At 37.9% G+C, this 20,870-nt stretch overlaps 1 protein-coding gene across 2 annotated transcripts in view; it reads right to left on the bottom strand.

The window, feature by feature from the left end:
• Lhfpl3 (LHFPL tetraspan subfamily member 3) overlaps nt 1–20,870 on the bottom strand; it is a 546,343-nt gene that overhangs the window by 160,938 nt on the left and 364,535 nt on the right. For both annotated transcript variants that reach the window (XM_047562824.1, XM_047562823.1), the window contains exon 2: nt 5,499–5,735. In XM_047562824.1, coding sequence (XP_047418780.1) covers nt 5,499–5,735 — 237 coding nt within the window. The remainder of the gene's footprint in view (nt 1–5,498; nt 5,736–20,870) is intronic.

Here is a 20,870-nt window from a genome sequence, read left to right as displayed (position 1 = left end):
AAGACCACAAGGACTTTGTTCAACACAGATCCCATTGGGAAGCAGACAATTCATTATGGCTTTATTAAAGTTTTAATTCAAAGTACTTGAAGATGCTTTCTTCTGGGCTTCCTGATCTTACTTCACTGGGTTTTTTAAATAAAATTTCATAGCTAAGTAAGAGCCTGGGCTTTAAAGGCTATTCTCAAGTGTATCAAACTTTTGCTTAAATAACATCTAAAGGTTAACAAATGAAAGTAACGTTTACAGGGTTGACAGGTCAGGTCAAAAGCAATGACAGCAACATCTCTTAAGAATTGATTACATGATACTGTGTAAAAGAAAGAACTTGTAATTTTGAGTAAAATAGTTTGTGTTTGAATCCAAGTCTATTCCTTCCTAGCTGTGAAAACTCAGACAAAATATTGAACTTGTCTGCACATTAGTTTCTGATGTGTAGAACAAGGATGATGATAAATATCTCGCAGTGTTATTTCAAAGACCAAATAAAATTTTATATGGGGAAAATGCTTAGTAATAAATAAAATCTGTATAGATACTGTGGATTATAAATTACTTCCACCCACATGCTTTTGGTGTACTCTCCCAATCCATGGAGGAGGCGGGACTGGGTATAGGTGTTCTCATCTTTCAAGGGTGCAGCTGAGGTTTTGAGACATTCAGGGGCTGCCTGCGACCTGCTGGGATTGAGACCAGCGACAAGTGTTCTGTCTTGGTTCTGGGGCTCTGTCCACATGGACACTACATGGGTTTCAGAACTAGTTAGGCAAGGAGGCTCCTCTTTCGTGGGTCCGCATTTCTTAATCTTTCCACTCTTGGTGGTATGAAGGGATAGGTCTGCATCCGTGTGTGTCAGCAGCTGGTACACATCAAGGAGGAAAAACTGCGGTATGCTGGAGTTTCTTCTCCTTGACCTTTATATTTCCCTCCTTCCCATCACCCTTCCATGCTCTAGAGCCCCTAGAAGTATTTAATGTGTCCACTGCTCTGAGATCCTCTTTTTAAAGGACACCTCTGAAGGTGTTCCCTGAATTGGAATATTTTAGAGTTGGAAGGAACCTCAGATGCCATTTGGATAGACCCTGCATTTTACAGACCAGAAAGCTTAATTCTTGAACTATTAAGATGTTGGTGTCAGCCAGTATTAGAGACAGTATGAGCCCTGGGCAGCTTGAATCTATGTGCATGCTTTTTCCTCTGCACACTCTGCCACTCACAAGGTGACCATGGCATGGGTGATCACTAAAACCAAAATTTCAAAAGATTTCTCAATTAGTTAAGCGAAGTGAATTTATTCTAACTCTCCCTATTATAGCATTAAAAACTATTTAAGCCACTTAATAAATAAATGGTAGCTTGAGTCATCTCTTGATGGATAATCATGTTTTCTCATTTGCAGTTTAAGAGCTAGAAGACAAAGTGACTTTAAAACTGCTCATGAGAGGACCCAATTATCTGATAAGCAATTCCAAAGACCATACACACAAATGTAGAAACAGACCTCTTTATAAATGATGTCTGACAAGGAAAGAGATATTTGTGACATAGGAGCTCTGGAAAATGTAATTATTTATCCTTTCACAATTAATGAAAGAAATTGAAATTGAAGCTTTCATTTCAAATCCTTTTTATCTGGATGAAACTTTAATTTTACATAATTAAATTGACTTCACAGTTCAGTGTGTTAAAATATGCAATTAAACAGCATATCAACGTTAAATGCCTACTGTTGTTGGCTCGTTTAGAAATCATGCTGCTGAACTCCTAAACAAGAAGGAACACCTGCCCATCCACTATTGTCCCCAGAGCCAGAGGCACACAGCCCACAGGACTGGCTTCCCCAGTTCACAGCAGAGGGTTGAGTTTTCTTGCATGTGCCAAATCCTGTATAAAGTCAATTGGATTCAAACAGTGAGGCATTATTTTTTGCATGAAAAAAAAAATCCTGGCACTTTGATGGAGCACCATAGATGATTAACTTTATAGAGATTTCCTCTAAAATAACTTGCATCTTCAGTGTTACTTTCAGTTTACTGAAAACATGATAAAAGTCTCTTTCAACTTTCCCATTTCATACTTTATGATAAATTCAGCTGAGACTTTTAAAAAATGACCTTTGCACTCTTGGGAAAGGAGAGGCTTAAGAAGCATTGGGGGAGGTATAGAGGGGTTGCTGAAATGCGATTGGGGGGAGTTCACTGGAAATGTATCTTGAGGTGAAGGCTTTTATTTGTGTACCTCCTCCTTGTTTTCTCTTTGAATAGCACCTTTGTGATGATTGATTTATGGCTCAGGAGCATCTTATATTCCCTTTCATCTTGACTCTGTGAGTGGAGTATAGTTCAACAATTAGAAGTCAGTTCCCGTCCCTTTCCTGATACATGCTAGAATTCATGTAATAGTCATTTTATTTTATCCACAGTGGTGGTTGTTGAGAAGGACTCATGGACCTAACAATATCTTTGCTGTAATGATACATGGAAAACATAACTCTAACAAGTGGTTTTTCCAGATAAATGGGGAAGTATGTTGTGGGATTAATTACAATAATCAAAAAAGAAGATATGCCCATGATTGGTGATTGACCCCTTAGGTAGAACTTCTTCAAACTGGGGGTATATGGTACAATTGCAAGATTACTCCATGATGCTCCTACTACTTATAGGAGAAGGTTGATATGACGTTGGTGGACCAGACCATGGAGCTGGAAGAAGATGGCATAAGATGTGCAGTGTGTATGGTGATGTAACTGATAGTGGAATGTATGAATGATTTACTCTCTTGAGTCAAGGCCTGAGATACAGCATTGCTGCTTCCATGACATCAGAGGGCATCATGGGCTAAGAAATTCTTCTACAACTCTAAGTTAAAACTGGATTTGCCTTTGTTTCATTGCATCATTCTGGAACCAACCTGAGGGCTTGGTGAATAAGGGATATCTTAGTAGCTTTATCAGAAAAAAACTAACAGTGAGAAAAATGTTTTTAATAATGGAAAAGTTATATTAATACATTCATGCAAATTTCAAATTTATCTATTCATTAATAATCAATTTCATAATGAGAAGTTATTCTAATATTTTAATTAAACCCAGTCTGTCTTTCCTCAGGATATTGATGATACTTAGGTTTGGTTATTGCATCTGCTTAAAAGCTATCAATCAATTAAACTACTACTAATAAACTACTATTTAGTGAAACTATGTTCACACAAAACATACAAAATCACTGATTGATCTTTTCTCAAACAAGCTGACTTTGAAAGTTTCAACATTGAGCAAATACTTAAATGATAATAAGGGCTCTTTTGTACAGGAACTGTAAACATGCAGATTTGATTTGATTTTGTTCGAGGCTTAGAAATCTTGGTCTGATTTTATGTAGACTATATAGCATGAAGGCCTGACATGCCTTCATAGGGGAGCTGTTTGTATCTTCTCAGAGTCTCACATTAAGGACTTTGGATTGAGAAATAAAAAGGCAATGTCATTGAAAGGTTTCATCAGCCTGGCCTGATGCTCTCTGTTGCTTTATTGGATCTATCTAATCTGATGCGGATGAACTGCTACTGATTTTAGATCTTCAGAACACACTGGAAGAAATGATGGTAATATATGCAAATGGAGGAGGTGAAGAACACAGAAAAATCATGCACAGATAATCCCTAAACCTTATATCAGTCTCTTTTTTTCTTTTCCATCAAAACATTTTCCAGCGTGTTTCTTCCTAGTGGTACTGTCTTTAATGAAGACTCAGAAGGGATCAAACATCAACCTTTAACTGAATCAAGCGGGAGATCAGACCCATTTTGAAAACTGTGGAGTATTTATTCTATAATCCTGGCAGTTCTCTTTTGAGGCGAGAATTGGAATTCTTAATAGTCAAGTAAAAATTTCCCTGCTTTTGTTATTTCCCTTCTTTTTCCTGAATTTTCTTATATTTGTGGCCAAGGATATCTGGGTCATTAAACGTTCTCAATATAACTTTGAACTTAGGGAACAAATATCATTCTGGTCCATTACTAAGCCCCAATGGAAACCAAGTTATTTGCAGAACATAGTGGTCTTTCCTTTAATTCATTCTTTCAGGAAAGGTAATTTATTTTAAGTTTGAGCTCTCCTTACCATTAAATTTGAAGTGAACTAGACAGATAACTGGATACTTCAACAAGCCACAAAGACAACAAAAGCACCACATTAGTGAGTATGTGTGAACATGCTAAATGTGTAACATAAATAAAAATGTAGTTATTATCTTCATATTGTCTTTTTTTTAATATATATACAAAGGGCAACTCTGAGAGGGGAGGTAGTTTTGTTTATAGGAAATTGTAGCCTGAATCCCCTGTTAAGAAGTTACTTTTGTGTTTGGAATATTTTTGATAGGACTAAGTAAACGCACACATGTTCTGTCTGTACCCCAGGGAGCCAAGGTTTGTGGATGCTGCTGCTCTCCTGAACTGCTCCATTTTACACCTTCACACTTTACAAGCATAAGCATAAGTGATGGTATGAATATGAAGCTTGCCACATAATCATTACTTGTGCCATTTATGTAGAAATTAATATTTGCTTACATTGCAGATCTGTTGAAGCAATGAGTTTTTTTTTTTTGGAGTTAGCAACTTCTTGAAAAATAAATGAAATTTCACAATTCAAGGATGAATTTAGTTTCCAATTAGGAAAAATGCTAGAAGAAGGAGCCACTCAGCTGAAGGTGTTGATATAAGGTTAGAGGATTAAAGTTCTGAGATAACATAAAAAAAACAGGTACTTGAACCTAAATCTGTAAAACCTTGACATTAAAATTCTGAGAAATGGGAAATCAAAAATCGCCTTGAATAATGACTTGCTACCTCTTATTCACTCACTGTAATATATTTATGCATTACTTACCAGTCTTTCTTTCTATGCTAGTTTCTTTGTGTTTCAAGAGGCAATTCTTTTTAAAAAGATATCTGAGGACTTTTTTGATTACCCAGATAACATGTTTAAAATCCAGCTAACTTAACTACTGCAAACTCTAACTGTAACAATTTTGGGACCAGTGTCACTGCTTGTCTCTGAGAATATGAGTTTGAATTCAAATAAAGTGATTGCGATGACTTTAGAGATTTCCCAGTCATTCATTGCACCCTGGAAAATAACTGAATACATAGAAGCACTTCCCATTCAACTAAATGGACTCTCCACAAATGTTTCATCTTAGTCATTAACTCTGATGGCAAACCTGAACTCAGAGAACAAGAGAAGAAACTGGAAAAAATGCATTAAATAATATCGACTTAGGCAACCCAAGAAAGGTAGGTGCCTCAGAAAGATAAGTGCAATAGTATAATTGTGCAAATTTCTCTAGTTGAGTCTGGGGGAAAGTCTGGGAATTAGTATTAATAGAAGCAGCAAACTAGAACCAGAGGAGAAGTACTAGCAACCTGATGGGAAAGAACGAGGGTACCATTTTTTTCGTGCATACAGTAAGAGTTCCCTAAAGCAACCTTACCTTTGTTTTCTGCCTTCAGTTCCTCTGCCATCAAGCTGTCTTGTCGGTTACCAAGCACGAATGCTAGAAACGAGAGGATCAGCGCATCCAAAATTCCAATAATAGCCAGGATGTATGCCCAGCGGACCGAACAAGCCCCAAGAGTGTACTTGTCTGTTTTTTCTCCACACATCCGCTTTACTTCATCTGAATCCCAGCCGTCGGGGAAAATCATACAACCGAGCACAAGGCAGGCAGCTTGAAAGAGAGAGAGAGAGAGAAACAAAAGTTAGCATTTCACTTTAGCAAATATTTCTATTGCTTGTCAAACCATTGTTTCAAATTCTTCTTGAGGTAGAGAGCAACAAGCCTCATTACTGTTCCACTCTGAGTATGTGTGCATGTGTGTGTGTGTGTGTGTGTGTGTGTGCGTTTTCTGATAAACTTAAAAGCATCCCAGCACTCTGCAGCAGAGAGGACTCTGGGAATATACTTTAGGGTATGCCCATGCATTCTGAGAGTTTAAGGTGGATTGATCTGTGACAAAATATTAAGAAACTGAATTTTTTTTGTGTGCATATTTCAGAAGGCTTCTATTGCAAACAGGCCATTAGGAATTCTAACACTGCAGAATGGCAATTCAAGGCTGGCTTTGAAGAGCTATGACAGTAGCCAGATAAGGGATTAGGATAACATGGAAAGTACCAGAGTGTATATTGACTTTGAATCACTGTGAAAAACACATTGACATTGTGTTTCACTCCCGCTTCTACAGAAAAGTTTCTCGAAACTTCAATTCTGAACATGTGCAATGCACGTTGATTCTGTCTATTCTACTTGACATTCTATTTAATTTTTTTTAAAACCCGAAAACACTGCAATATAGTGTGGCACCACAAAGCTTTTATGGAAATTAAGAAAAAGGATATTTACATTCTATTTCCCAAACATCACTGTTGGAAACATGAATTTTTTAAAACTAGAAATATGTTACTTTGAATTAAAGAACATTAGTAGTTATTGTTGCCTGTTTTTATATTTAATTGAATTATTTAGGAGCATATGACTATATATTTAGATTAGAGCTTCCTGAAGAGAAGGTTTATTCATTCATTCACTCATCCATTCATCAGTATCTCCTATGGAGTGCCAGGCACTGTTCTTGGAGTTAGGGAGAACAGTGATCAAGAAAAGACACATGGTTTATCTCTTATCAAAGAGCTCATGTGATATCAGAAAAACAAATGAAAGACTAAGCATGCAAATAAAAAAATTGCAAGTTGTAAGAAGCACTAAGTAGGAAAGACAAAAGGGGCTCAGACAGAAACAAAAGGTAGAAACTTCTTTAGAAAAGGTGGTCAGGAAAGACTTCTCAGGGGGATGACATTAAAGCTAAGGTCAAAAACAGACAATGACTGCACCAAGGTTGGGCGCTATCACTGAGCGATCCCGCCCTGACCACCAGGCCGAGGTTGGTCGCCATCACGGCGCAAGCTGGCAGACGAACCAGCCCGACTGCATCGTGGAGCTAGTCAGAGGGTGAGCCAACCCGCCTGACCCCCACACTGAGGTCGGGCGCTATTGCTGAGCCTGCCTGCCTGCCCCCGCTACTGCTGAGGGACACTGCAGTTGCCTCTGTGCTGACTCAGCGCACACTCGCTGGGGCTCCCCAGCTTCTTTGGAGGCTGGTGCAGGCATTTTGATTATTCCTGAGGGCGTGGCCATCATCATTGGAAGGGCAGCTCCCTTCCTGAGACACCTACAGGAGACTGAGGCCCTTTGACAGGACTCAGGATTCAAGAAGAGGAGATATTGAGAGACTTGGGATCAACTCAGAGCAGCCAGGTGAGTCTTTCCCACTGGGCGAGTCTCCCTGGACAGGTCAGTAGTCCCAGAATGCAGGGAACTTCATGGAGTAGAGTGGCCCAGGGAGACTCCTCCACTGGAGCCGTGAATCCAGACAACTGGGAGCACTGTAGAGGAGGACCACCCAGCAAGAGGCTTCGGTGCACAGTGAGGGTCCCAGGCCTGGGTGGTAGCTCCAGTCCCCAGGGAACATAGCAGAGGAGGGCTGCTCAGTGAGGGAGTCCCTCACAGGGACAGGCTCCCCAGCCCAGGTGGTAGGTCCAGACCCCTGAGAATGTCACAGAGGAGGGATGCCCAGTCCAGTTGGTAGTTCTGGAGTGAAGGGAACTTCTCAGAGGAGTGCTGCCCAGTGAAACTTCCCCACGGGGTGAGTCTTCCCCGCTGAGCGAGGCTTTCCCACCAGGGCAGTAGAACCAGAGACACAGGCCCAGATCACACATGCCCCAGTCTGCAGTCTAGTCCTCCTTTGGCTGACCATCAGTCAACAAGTGGAGGCGCCTCTGCCCACTACAGGGAATATACCCCACCTGAAGGCCACCACCCCTAGAGGGGCAGCTTCCTAGTGGAGCACTGCATTATCAAGTTCCTCCAAGACTTCAGGCTACTGAAGGTTAAGAGGTGAGTTATTGGAAATCTACAGAGACAATATTAGTCAATAGAGGAAATCTGCAATATCCCAGAGTTTCAGTACTAGAGGGGTAGATACCTGAGCAATATGAGAAAACAATGGAAGAAAATGTCCCAAACAAACCTAGATGATGGGGCTGGGGAGATAGCTCAGTCGGTAGAGTGCTTGCCTTGCAAGCACAAGGCCCTGGGTTCGATTCCCAGCACTGCAAAAAACAAAAACAAAAACAAAACAAAACAAAAAAAACCTAGATGCTACAGCAATAAAATCCAATGACAGCATGGCAGAAGAAAAGTCAGAAAGGGAGTTCAGAATGTACATAATTAAAATTATCAGGGAAGCAAACAATGAGATGAAAGAGCAAATTCAGGCTTTGAATGATCGTACAACTCAACTGTTAAAAGAGCAAATGCGGGAAGCAAGAGATCATTTCAATAAAGAGTTAGAGATACTGAAAAAAAAAAAAAAAAACCAGACAGAAATCCTTGAAATGAAGGAAACAATAAACCAAGTTAAAAACTCCATAGAAAGCATAAGTAATACAATAGAACACCTGGAAGACAGAACCTCAGACATTGAAGAAAAAATATTTAACCTTGAAAACAAAGTTGACCAAACAGAGAAGATGGGAAGAAATCATGAACAGAACTTACAAGAATTATGGGATATCATGAAAAGGCCAAATTTAAGAATTATAAGGATTGAGGAAGGCACAGAGAAACAAACCAAAGGAATGAACAATCTATTCAAAGAAATATCAGAAAATTTCCCAAATATGAAGAACAAAATGGAAAATCAAATACAAGAGGCTTATAGGACTCCAAATATACAAAATTACAATAGACCCATACAAAGGCACATTATTATTATTTTTATTAATTAATTAATTTTTTTATTATTATTGTATACAAATGGGATACATGTTGTTTCTCTATTTGTACATGGAGTCAAGGCATACCATTTGTGTAATCATATGTTTACATAGGGCAATGATGTTTGATTCACTATTTTTTTCCCTTGCCCCCCACCCCTCCCACCCCTCTTTTCCCTCTATACAGTCCTTCTTTCCTTCATTCTTACCACACTTCTTATCCCTAACCCTAAACCTAACCCTAAACCTAATGCTAACCCCTCCCACCCCCCATTATATGTCCTCATCCGCTTACAGTGAGATCATTCGTCCTTTAGTTTTTTGAGATTGGCTTATCTCACTTAGCATGATTTTCTCCAATTTCATCCATTTGCCTGCAAATGCCATAATTTTATCATTCTTCATTGCGGAGTAATATTCCATTGTATATATATGCCACAGTTTCTTTATCCATTCATCAACTGAAGGGCATCTAGGTTGGTTCCACAATCTGGCTATGGTGAATTGAGCAGCAATGAACATTGATGTGGCTGTATCTCTGTAGTATGCTGATTTTAAGTCCTTTGGGTATAGGCCAAGGAGTGGGATAGCTGGGTCAAATGGTGTTTCCATTCCAAGCTTTCTGAGGAATCTCCATACTGCTTTCCAGAGTGGCTGCACTAATTTGCAACCCCACCAGCAATGTATGAGTGTTCCTTTTTCACCACATCCTCGCCAACACCTATTGTTGCTTGTGTTCTTGATAATCGCCATCCTAATTGGGGTGAGATGAAATCTTAGGGTAGTTTTGATTTGCATTTCCCTTATTACTAGGGATGTTGAACATTTTTTCATATATCTGTTGACTGCTTGTACATCTTCTTCTGTGACGTGTCTGTTCATTTCCTTAGCCCATTTGTTGATTGGGTTATTTGTATTCTTGGTGTAGAGTTTTTTGAGTTCTTTATAGATTCTGGAAATTAGCGCTCTATCTGAAGTATGGTTGGCAAAGATATTCTCCCACTCTGTAGGCTCTCTCTTCACATTACTAATAGTTTCCTTTGCTGAGAGAAAGCTTTTTAGTTTGAATCTATCCCAGTTATTCATTCTTGCTTTTATTTCTTGTGCTATGGGAGTCCTGTTAAGGAAGTCTGGTCCTAAGCCAACAAGTTGAAGATTTGGACCTACTTTTTCTTCTATAAGATGCAGGGTCTCTGGTCTGATTCCAAGGTCCTTGATCCATTTTGAATTGAGTTTTGTGTAGGGTGAGAGATAGGGGTTTAATTTCATTCTGTTGCATATGGTTTTCCAGTTTTCCCAGCACCATTTGTTGAAGAGGCTATCTTTTCTCCATTGCATATTTTTGGCCCCTTTGTCTACTATGAGAAAATTGTCTTTATTTTGGTTTGTTTCCATGTCCTCTATTCTGTACCACTGATCTACCTGTCTATTTTGGTACCAATACCATGCCGTTTTTGTTACTATTGCTTTGTAGTAGAGTTGAAGATCTGGTATTGCAATACCCCCTGTTCGTTCTTGCTACTTAGGATTGCTTTAGCTATTCTAGGTTTTTTATTCTTCCAGATGAATTTCATAATTGCTTGCTCTATTTCTGCAAGGTACATCATTGGGATTTTCATTGGAATTGCATTGAATCTGTATAGCACTTTAGGTAGTATGGTCATTTTGATAATATTAATTCTGCCTATCCAGGAACATGGGAGATCTTTCCATCTTCTAAGGTTTTCTTTAATTTCTTGAACGAGGAGGACATACACAACTTAAATAAACTAATTTCAAGCAATGAAATAGAAGAGGTTATCGAAAGCCTACCAACAAAGAAAAGTCCGGGACCAGATGGGTTCTCAGCCGAGTTTTACAAAACCTTTAAAGAAGAGCTCATTCCAATACTCCTCAAAGTATTCCATGAAATAGAAGAGGAGGGAACCCTCCCAAACTCGTTCTATGAAGCCAATATCACCCTGATACCTAAACCAGACAGAGACACATTGAGGAAAGAAAATTTCAGACCAATATCCTTAATGAACATCGACGCAAAAATTCTCAACAAAATCTTAGCAAATTGCATACAAAAATATATTAAAAAGATAGTGCACCACGATCAAGTGGGTTTTATCCCAGGGATGCAAGGTTGGTTCAATATCTGGAAATCAATAAATGTCATTCACCATATCAACAGACTTAAAGTCAAGAATCACATGATTATTTCAATAGATGCAGAAAAAGCATTTGATAAAATACAGCATCCCTTCATGCTCAAAACACTAGGAAAAATTGGGGTAGTGGGAACATTCCTAAACATTATAAAGGCCATCTACGCTAAGCCCATGACCAATATCATTCTAAACGGTGAAAAACTGAAAGCATTCCTCCTAAAAACTGGAACAAAGCAGGGATACCCTCTTTCACACTTCTATTCAACATTGTCCTTGAGACTCTAGCCAGAGCAATTAGACAAACCAAAGAAATTAAAGGGATATGAATTGGAAAAGAAGAACTCAAACTATCCCTGTTCGCTGACGACATGATTATATATTTAGAGGAACCTGGAAATTCCACCAGAAAACTTTTAGAACTCATAAGTGAATTCAGTAAAGTAGCAGGTTACAAGATCAATGCTCATAAATCCAATGCATTTTTATACATAAGTGATGAATCTTCAGAAAGAGAAATTAGGAAAACTACCCCATTCACAATAGCATCAAAAAAAATAAAATACTTGGGAATCAATCTCACAAAAGAGGTGAAAGACCTCTACAATGAGAAGTACCAAGGCACATTATAATGAACATACCTAACATACAAAATAAAGACAGAATTTTAAAGGCTGCGAGAGAAAAGAATCAATTTACATTCAGGGGGAAACCAATATGGATAGCAGCAGATTTTTCAACCCAGACCCTAAAAGCTAGAAGGGCCTGGAACAACATTTTTCAAGCTCTGAAAGAAAATGGATGCCAACCAAGAATCTTATACCCAGCAAAACTTACCTTCAGATTTGTCGATGAAATAAAATCCTTCCATGATAAACAAAAGCTAAAAGAATTTACAAAAAAAAAAAAAAAAAAAAAAAAAGCTGGCACTACAGAATATTCTCAGAAAAATATTCCATGAGGAAGAGATGAAAAACAATGATGTAAATCAGCAAAGGAAGGAACGACCCTAAAGGAACAGCCAAATAAAGGAGAAACCAAGTTGTGTCAAAAAAAAAAAAAAAAAAAAAAAAAAAAGCCAAATGACCGGGAATACAAATCATATCTCAATAATAACCCTGAATGTTAATGGCCTGAACTTATCAAACAGAAGACATAGACTGGCAGATTGGATTAAAAAGAAAGATCCAACAATTTGCTGCCTGCAAGAGACTCATCTCATAGAAAGAGATACCCAAAGACTAAAGGTGAAAGGATGGGAAAAACCATACCATGCACACGGACAAAGGAAAAAAGTTGAAGCATCCATCCTCATATCAGATAATGTGGACTTCAAGCCAAAGTTAGAAGAGATAAAGAAGGACATTTCATACTGCTTAAGGGAAGCATAAAACAGCAGGACATAACAATCATAAATATCTATGCCACAAACAGTGGTTCATCCATATATATCAAACAAATCCTCAATTCCAGAAATCAAATAGACCACAACACAATAATACTAAGTGATTTTAACACATTCTCTCACCAGTGGACTGATCCTCCAAACAAAAATTGAACAAAGAAACCATGGATCTCAATAACACAATCAATAACTTAAACTTAGCGGACATATATCAAATATACCATCCAACAAAGAGCAAATACACTTTCTTCTCAGCAGCACCTGGATCTTTCTATAAAATAGACCATATTTTATGCCACAAAGCTAATGTTAGCAAATACAAGAAGATAGAGATACTACCTTGCATTCTATCAGATCATAATAGGTTGAAATTAGAAATAAATGACAGAGTAAAAAACAGAAACTACTCCAACACCTGGAGATTAAATAATACACTATTGTATGATGAATGGATAACAGAAGACATCAGGAGAGAAATTAAAAAGTTCTTAGAGGTAAATGAGAACAAAGATACATCATATCAAAATCTCTGGGACACTATGAAAGCAGTACTTAGAGGAAAATTTATTTCATGGAGTGCATTCAATAAAAGAAGAAAAAAATCAACAAATGACCTAACACGACGGCTCAAAGCCCTAGAAAAAGAAGAACAGAGCAACACCAAAAGTAGTAGAAGACAGGAAATAGTTAAAATCAGAGCTGAAATCAACGATATTGAAACAAAAGAAACGATGAAAAAAATTGACAAAATAAATAGTTGGTTGTTTGAAAAAATAAGCAAAATTGATAAACCCTTAGCCACACTAGGCTAAGAAGATGGGAAGAAATCATGAACAGAACTTACAAGAATTATGGGGTAATTCTTGAAAAGGCCAAATATAAGAATTATTGGGATTGAGGAAGGCACACTAACAAAGAGAGGAGAGAGAAAACCAAATTATTAAAATTTGGAATGAACAAGGAAATATCACAACAGACACGAGTGAAATACAAAACATAATTAGAAGCTATTTTGAAAATCTATACTCCAACAAAACAGAAAATCTCGAAGACATCAACAGGTTTCTAGAGACATATGAGTTATCTAAACTGAAGGAGGAGGGCATACACAATTTAAATAGATCAATTTCAAGCAATGAAATAGAAGAAGTCATCAAAAGCCTACCAACAAAGAAAAGTCTGGGACCAGATGGGATCTCAGCCGAGTTCTACAAAACCTTTAAAGAAGAGCTCATTCCAATACTTCTCAAAGTATTTCATGAAATAGAAGAAGAGGGAACCCTCCCAAACTCATTCTGTGAAGCCAATATCACCCTGATACCTAAACTAGACAGACACATCGAGGAAAGAAAATTTCAGACCAATATCCTTAATGAACATTGATGCAAAAATTCTCAACAAAATCTTAGCAAATTGCATACAAAAATATATTATAAAGATAGTGCACCATGATCAAGTGGGTTTTATCCCAGGGATGCAAGGTTGGTTCAACATTTGGAAATCAATAAATGTCATTCGCCATATCAACAGACTTAAAGTCAAGAATCACATGATTATTGTGATAGATACAGAAAAAGCATTTGATAAAATACAGCATCCCTTCATGCTCAAAACACTAGGAAAAATAGGGAGAGTGGGAACATTCCTTAACATTGTAAAGGCCATCTATGCTAAGCCCATGACCAATATCATTCTAAACGGTGAAAAACTGAAAGCATTCCCCCTAAAAAGTGGAACAAGGCAGGGATGCCCTCTTTCACCACTTCTATTCAACATTGTCCTTGAGACTCTAGCCAGAGCAATTAGACAGACCAAGGAAATTAAAGGGACATGAATAGGAAAAGAAGAACTCAAACTATCCCTGTTTGCTGATGACATGATTATATATTTAGAGAAACCAGAAAATTCCATCAGAAAACTTTTAGAACTCATAAGTGAATTCAGTAAAGTAGTACGATAAAAGATCAATGCTCATAAATCTAATGCATTGTTATACATAAGTGATGAATCTTCAGAAAGAGAAGTTAGGAAAACTACCCCATTCACAGTAACTTAAAAAAAAAAGTACTTGGGAATCAATCTAACAAAAGAGGTGAAAGACCTCTACAATGAAAACTACAGAACACTAAAGAAAGAAATTAAAGAAAACCTTAGAAGATGGAAAGATCTCTCATGTTCTTGGATAGGCAGAATTAATATTGTCAAAATGGCCATACTACCAAAAGTGCTATGCACATTCAATGCAATTCCAATTAAAATACCAATGATGTACCTCACAGAAATAGAGCCAGCAATCATGAAATTCATTTGGAAGAATAAGAAACCCAGAATAGCTAAAGCAATCCTTAGCAGGAAGAATGAAGCAGGGGGTATCGCAATATCAGAACTTCAACTATACTACAAAGCAATAGTAACAAAACTGGCATGGTATTGGCACCAAAATAGACAAGTAGATCAATGGTACAGAATAGAGGACATGGACACAAACCCAAATAAATACAATTTTTTCATACTAGACAAAGGGGCCAAAAATATGCAATGGAGAAAAGATAGCCTCTTCAACAAATGGTGCTTGGAAAACAGGAAATCCATATGCAGCAGAATGAAACTAAACCCCTATCTCTCACTCTGCACAAAACACAACTCAAAATGAATCAAGGATCTTGGAATCAGACCAGAGACCCTGCATCTTATAGAAGAAAAAGTAGGTCCAAACCTTCAACTTGTTGGCTTAGGATCAGACTTCCTTTATAGGACTCCCATAGCACAAGAAATAAAAGCAAGAATGAATAACTGGGATAGATTCAAACTAAATAGCTTTCTCTCAGCAAAGAAAACTATCAGCAATGTGAAGAGAGAACCTATAGAGTGGGAGAAAATCTTTGCCACCCATACTTCAGATAGAGCACTAATTTCCAGAATATATAAAGAACTCAAAAAACTCTACACCAAGAATACAAATAACCCAATCAACAAATGGGCTAAGAAAATGAACAGACAATTCACCAAAGAAGGTCTATAAGCAATCAACAGATATATGAAAAAAATGTTCAACATCTCTAGTAATAAGAAAAATGCAAATCAAAACTACCCTAAGATTCCACCTCATCCCAATTAGAATGGCGACTATCAAGAATACAAGCAACAATAGGTGTTGGTGAAGATGTGGGGAAAAAGGTACACTCATACATTGCTGGTTGGGCTGCAAATTAGTGCAGCCACTCTGGAAGGCAGTGTGGAGATACCTTAGAAAACTTGGAACGGAAACACCATTTGACCCAGCTATCCCACTCCTTGACCAAAAGGACTTAAAATCAGCATACTACAGAGATGCAGCCACATCAATGTTCATAGCTGCTCAATTCACAATAGCCAAATTGTGGAACCAAACTAGATGCCCTTCAATTGATGAATGGATAAAGAAAGTGTGGTGTATATATATACAATGGAATATTACTCAATCATGAATAATAATAAAATTATGGCATTTGCAGGCAAATGGATGAAATTGGAGATCATGCTAAGTGAGATAAGCCAATCTCAAAAAACCAAAGGACAAATGATCTCGCTGATAAGTGGATGATGACACATAATGGGGGGTGGGGAGGAGGGCAAGAATGGAGGAAGGAGGGACTTTATAGAGGGAAAAGGGGGGGGATGTGTGGGGAGAAAGGAAAAAAATAACAAAATGAATCAAAAATTATTATCCTAGGTAAATATATGATTACACAAATGGTATGCTTCTACTTCATGTACAAGCAGAGAAACAAGATGTATCCCATTTGTTTAGAATAAAAATAAATTAAGAAAAAAAATAGACAATGAACTAGACATGTGAAACTGGTGGGAAAGGTGTTCTAGGGCATCACAAGTGCAAAAGTCTTGTGGTTGGAAAGAAGTTTGCTGTATTTGAGGAGCTATAAGGAGATCAGTTACTGCATTGGGGAAAGGGATCATGTTAAGGTTACAAGGCAGGCAGATTCTATGTGTCATGGCTGGTTATTGATTCCAAGGTACGTAACTTAACTATAATGCGACATCATGTTGGAGTTCTGTGACTATCAGGGACAATTTCTGAAACTGGCAAGAAGGGTTGCCATATTACTGTTGCCTCATTGCAACTTCACTGAGCAAGACAAAAATGGACCCTTACTTTTTTTTCTAAAAACAGGTACATGGATTACAGGGCAGATCTGGAGGAGACAGAGATAAGAGGCGTGAGAAGTAGAAAGACTACCTGGGGAAACTCGGCTTCAGTGTTCCATGCTACCTTACAGAAGGGTAGTTCGAAACTTCGAGTCATACTTGATTTCTCTCTTCTTTGTCACACATCCCAAGGGCCCCCATCCTTCCTGTCTCTCCCTGTGCAGCATCTGTGCATAGACAGGCACTACTAACACCTCCGTACTTCAGAGGTATCTTTTCTCAAGGTCTTCCTGTCCTGAGGGTAGACTATCTTTAAGATTTCCATTTCTGGGAACTCCGAGTTATAAATTGGGATGAAAAGAACAGAGGTAGAATTAACACTTGGAAACTAAAACCAAAGGAAAATATGAGTGACAACCCATTGTTCCCTATTTTCCAAGAAAATTAAATTTTCAGTGAAGAATATGGAAGATAGATAAAATTGAGTTCCAACTCTATCTTATGCAAAGGGTATTTTGCTGAAAGTTATAAAAACAGAACTTTTGAAACACCATATTTATTCTCAACAATCTGAGGAAACTGGATGTTTAGAGACATCTTAAAACTTGACTAACAAGGTCAGGGTTTTGGGTTCCTGAAGAAAAATGTTTAGGCCATCTAGCAAGGACAGCCCAGGTCTCCTTTAGGCTACAGGACACAGCAAAATATCCAGGTCGTCCATCTGCTTCTTGTCAAACTTTCCTTATCATGAGAGATTTGAGCCCCAATTTATGTGATTAAAAAATCTACATGGTTATCTAGTAGGATCAAAATATCCTCACAAATACATTAAAAGCTTTAAAACCTTTTAGGTGACTGTGGCATAAGTTTTCTCTTTTTTAAATAATATGCTATCAAACATACATTTTTCTCTCTCTATCCAAACTCCTTCTACTTGACTGTTTTGTTTTGTCTTTGAAAGCAAGTTTCCCAAAGTTTAGTATGTTTAATTTAAGCCATTAAAATAGTTTAGACTCTGTTGGTTTCTTCAGAATGGCACGACTATTATCTTCTGCATCAATGCTTGAGTGCTATAATAATTCTGTTTTCTATTAACCAGAACCTTTTTAACCTGCATGATTTGCATCACCACTAGAAACTAACAGCTGCTCCCAATCCTAAGAAGTACTGCAAGATTCCCAGGCTGTCTCAGTCAATGAAAGATTAAATAATATTCCTCTTGGCTTCATACTTACTTCCAATTATTTACAAATTGGTCAACTCTAAGATGTAGCACCATCCACTAAACAGTAGATTATATGTTTTAGTCAGCTTTTTTGCTGCTGTGACTAAAGGATCTAAGCAGAACAATTTAGGGAAGAAAAGTTTATTTGGGGGCTCACAGTTTCAGAGGCCTTAGTCCATAGAAGGCTGGCTCCATTCTTTGGGGTACAAGGTGAGGCAGAACATTATGGTGGAGGAGTGTGGCAGAGGGAAGCAGTTCACATAATGATAAGGAAGCAGAGAGAGAGAGAGAGAGACTCCATATACAAATTATATACCCCAAACCGTGCCCCAAATGCCCCACCTTCTCCAGTCACACCCTATCAGCCTTCAGTTACCAATTAATCCATAACAGGGGATTAATTCGCTGATGGGTTAAGACTCTCACAACCCAATCGTTTCTCCTCTGAACCTCCTTGCATTGTCTCGCACATGAACTTTTGGGCGACAACTCACATCCAAACTATAACAGTATACAAGGCACCAGAACATTTGATTAATTCACACAGGCTATTTCCTGACCACAAGAGATAGTGGAAAATTAGTTCCAATGGGGCTATTATCCAAAAATGGGTTTCTTTTTAGAATGCCACCTAGGAAATGATGAACTTCCTTGTAGTTACATATTCCTTCATCTTGGCAGCAGGTTTTCTGGAAGTATCTCAGAGATTATTCTTGAATGTTGAGGAGAAATGAGAGCTCACAAGCTGGAGGTGATCAGAGAATGGTGAAACCCAGGACCTCACTGTATGCCACCATGAGAGCTTCTAATCTAGAATATATAACAAAGTGTCCTTGTGAGGATGTCACTGTTGATTTCCATTTTAAGCATGTTCCAAATGACTAAGAAGTGTTCACATTCTAAAAGGAAGCCCTGTGTAGAGACTGCTGATCCTACAATGGGCTCTTCTGAAATAGTACACAAATGGCTAATGGTTCCCCAGAGCCACTAATTGCCCTGGCATTTTTCTTGCTAAAGAGCTGAATGTAATCTCTGTGGAAAAATTCACAAACCTTTGTAATTGGGTCTTTCTCCAAAAGAAAATGAAGTAAGATGAAAAAGCAATAGGGAGTCTATGACTTGAGTTACTTGGGCCTGCTAATATTGCTGGTCCAACTGTCCCAATCAGGGCTTTTAGTGTTGTGAACCTGAGAACTGCTTATTTTTTGAACAGGAAGAGAAAGTCTAAATTCATTCTTTAGAAAGTCTATGCACTGTTGCACAGAAAGCATGATAAATTGCCTCATGTCACTGAAGCACTCAAGGGGAACGTGGTGAAAAAAGGAACCTGCATTCACTTAACTCTATCAATTATTCAAGCATACAGTAGTTGAAGAAATTGATGCCAGCAAATGCTGCCAGGCTATGGAGGGGGAACTTTCACACAAGGAATGTTACTCTAAACACCTGGTAAAAGAGATAGACAGTTCATTCCTACAGCTTCTTCATCAGCTCATGACTGACAAACTTGAGCAATATGTGTACTCTGGAAAAAGGTCTAATATTTACACCTCAGTTTATGTCTGGAAAATGGAGTCACTAGATAAACCAGGATGTGAAATTCTGTCCTGTGGAATATAGTGGAGAAAATAAATTGTGTCTTGAAAAATTTTGGTTTTAAATCCAATATAATTTCATGGGCATTTAACTTGGGGTCATACCATGAAATATATAACATCCCTTGGTTGATTGATGGGGGGTTAAGAGAAAATATAAATAAACACTGAACTCTCAAAAGAGTTAGAAAGCTGTGTCTGGTGAGGAGAAAGCCTCTTTATTCTGCCAAGCTACTCGTGCCTGAAGAAGCATATTGTGCTGAATTAGCTGTGAAAACCTGGACCATGGTGGTAAGCAGATGATCAAGAGTCCATCAACATGTGCATTTATGAGATACATAGTTAGTGGAGAAATATATTTTACCAAATATGACACCAAGCAAGTGGAAAAATGCTTAATTGCATGACATCACTTGCTAATCTGCCCAAGTTTTGGGGGTTAATAGCCAAATATGATGAAAATCAGAATTTAGGATGTAAAAAGTTAAACATAGTTCTGATCTCTAAAGCACTGCTAGATGACCTTTGATATATATTATTTGTTCAAATTCCTTGAAATACTGAAACTCTGGGCTCAGCCTTTTATAATGACTTGCTTTTGGGAAGACTCACTCTAGGAGACCAGGACTCCCTTTCTAGGGCAGTGCCCCCACTCACCCTTAGGCCTCCCACTAGGTCCCACTTCTTAAAAGTTCTACTCTGACATCACCACACTGGGGACCAAGCCCCCAACACGTGAACACATAGCACTGACCAAGACTAGGAAGATGAGTATTCTGAGATACAGATGAGGAAGTCCTTTTGGTCAAAGGATTTTCCAAGCTAGCCTTTCTGTAATAAAGAAACTAGTTTGATTTCTATATGCCAGCTGCTCACTATTACTCAGTTGGCTCATAGCTCAGGAAGAGGGATAGAGGGTTACCATTCATCGTTTCTTTGCCAACATTGATTTTATTACTACTATTGTTTTTACATATGAAAAAAATGAAGACCCAGAAATTTTAAATAGCTTACTCAATACAAAGCCCCCATGCTGCAGAACCAGGATTTGAACCTGACTATGCTGTAATTCTCTACAATGTACAATAACAGTGCATGTGAAATCACTTTAGACTACTGGTTTTGGTACTAAGAACAGATAGACTCTTGGCAGGCTTAACATCACTTTTTATAATTAGAAATTTATTTGAGTACAAGAACTCACTAAATGAAGATGACACTTAAAAGCTGTTAGTTTTTATATGTATAAATATTTCTTTTGTTTACACTAGTATTTCACCTAATCGGAATTTCATCTTATATGTAATGCCAAGAACATTACATTAATTATAAATTCTAAATGTGTGGAATGGGAATTTAAGAGGTTTTGTTGTATAAATAAATGTATAAACATATGTGTACTTGGTTTTATACACACTTCACAAGAAAACCCATCCCTTTTTTTGGCTTGATTTTTTGGCTTGATATTTTAAGTTGGCTATGTATTAGCCAAACATTTTTTTCC

This window comes from Sciurus carolinensis, chromosome 8, assembly GCF_902686445.1.
Source record: "Sciurus carolinensis chromosome 8, mSciCar1.2, whole genome shotgun sequence".
Lineage (NCBI taxonomy): Eukaryota > Metazoa > Chordata > Mammalia > Rodentia > Sciuridae > Sciurus > Sciurus carolinensis.
Note: the sequence above shows the minus strand (reverse complement) of the source record. Positions and strands in the feature narration are given on the sequence as shown.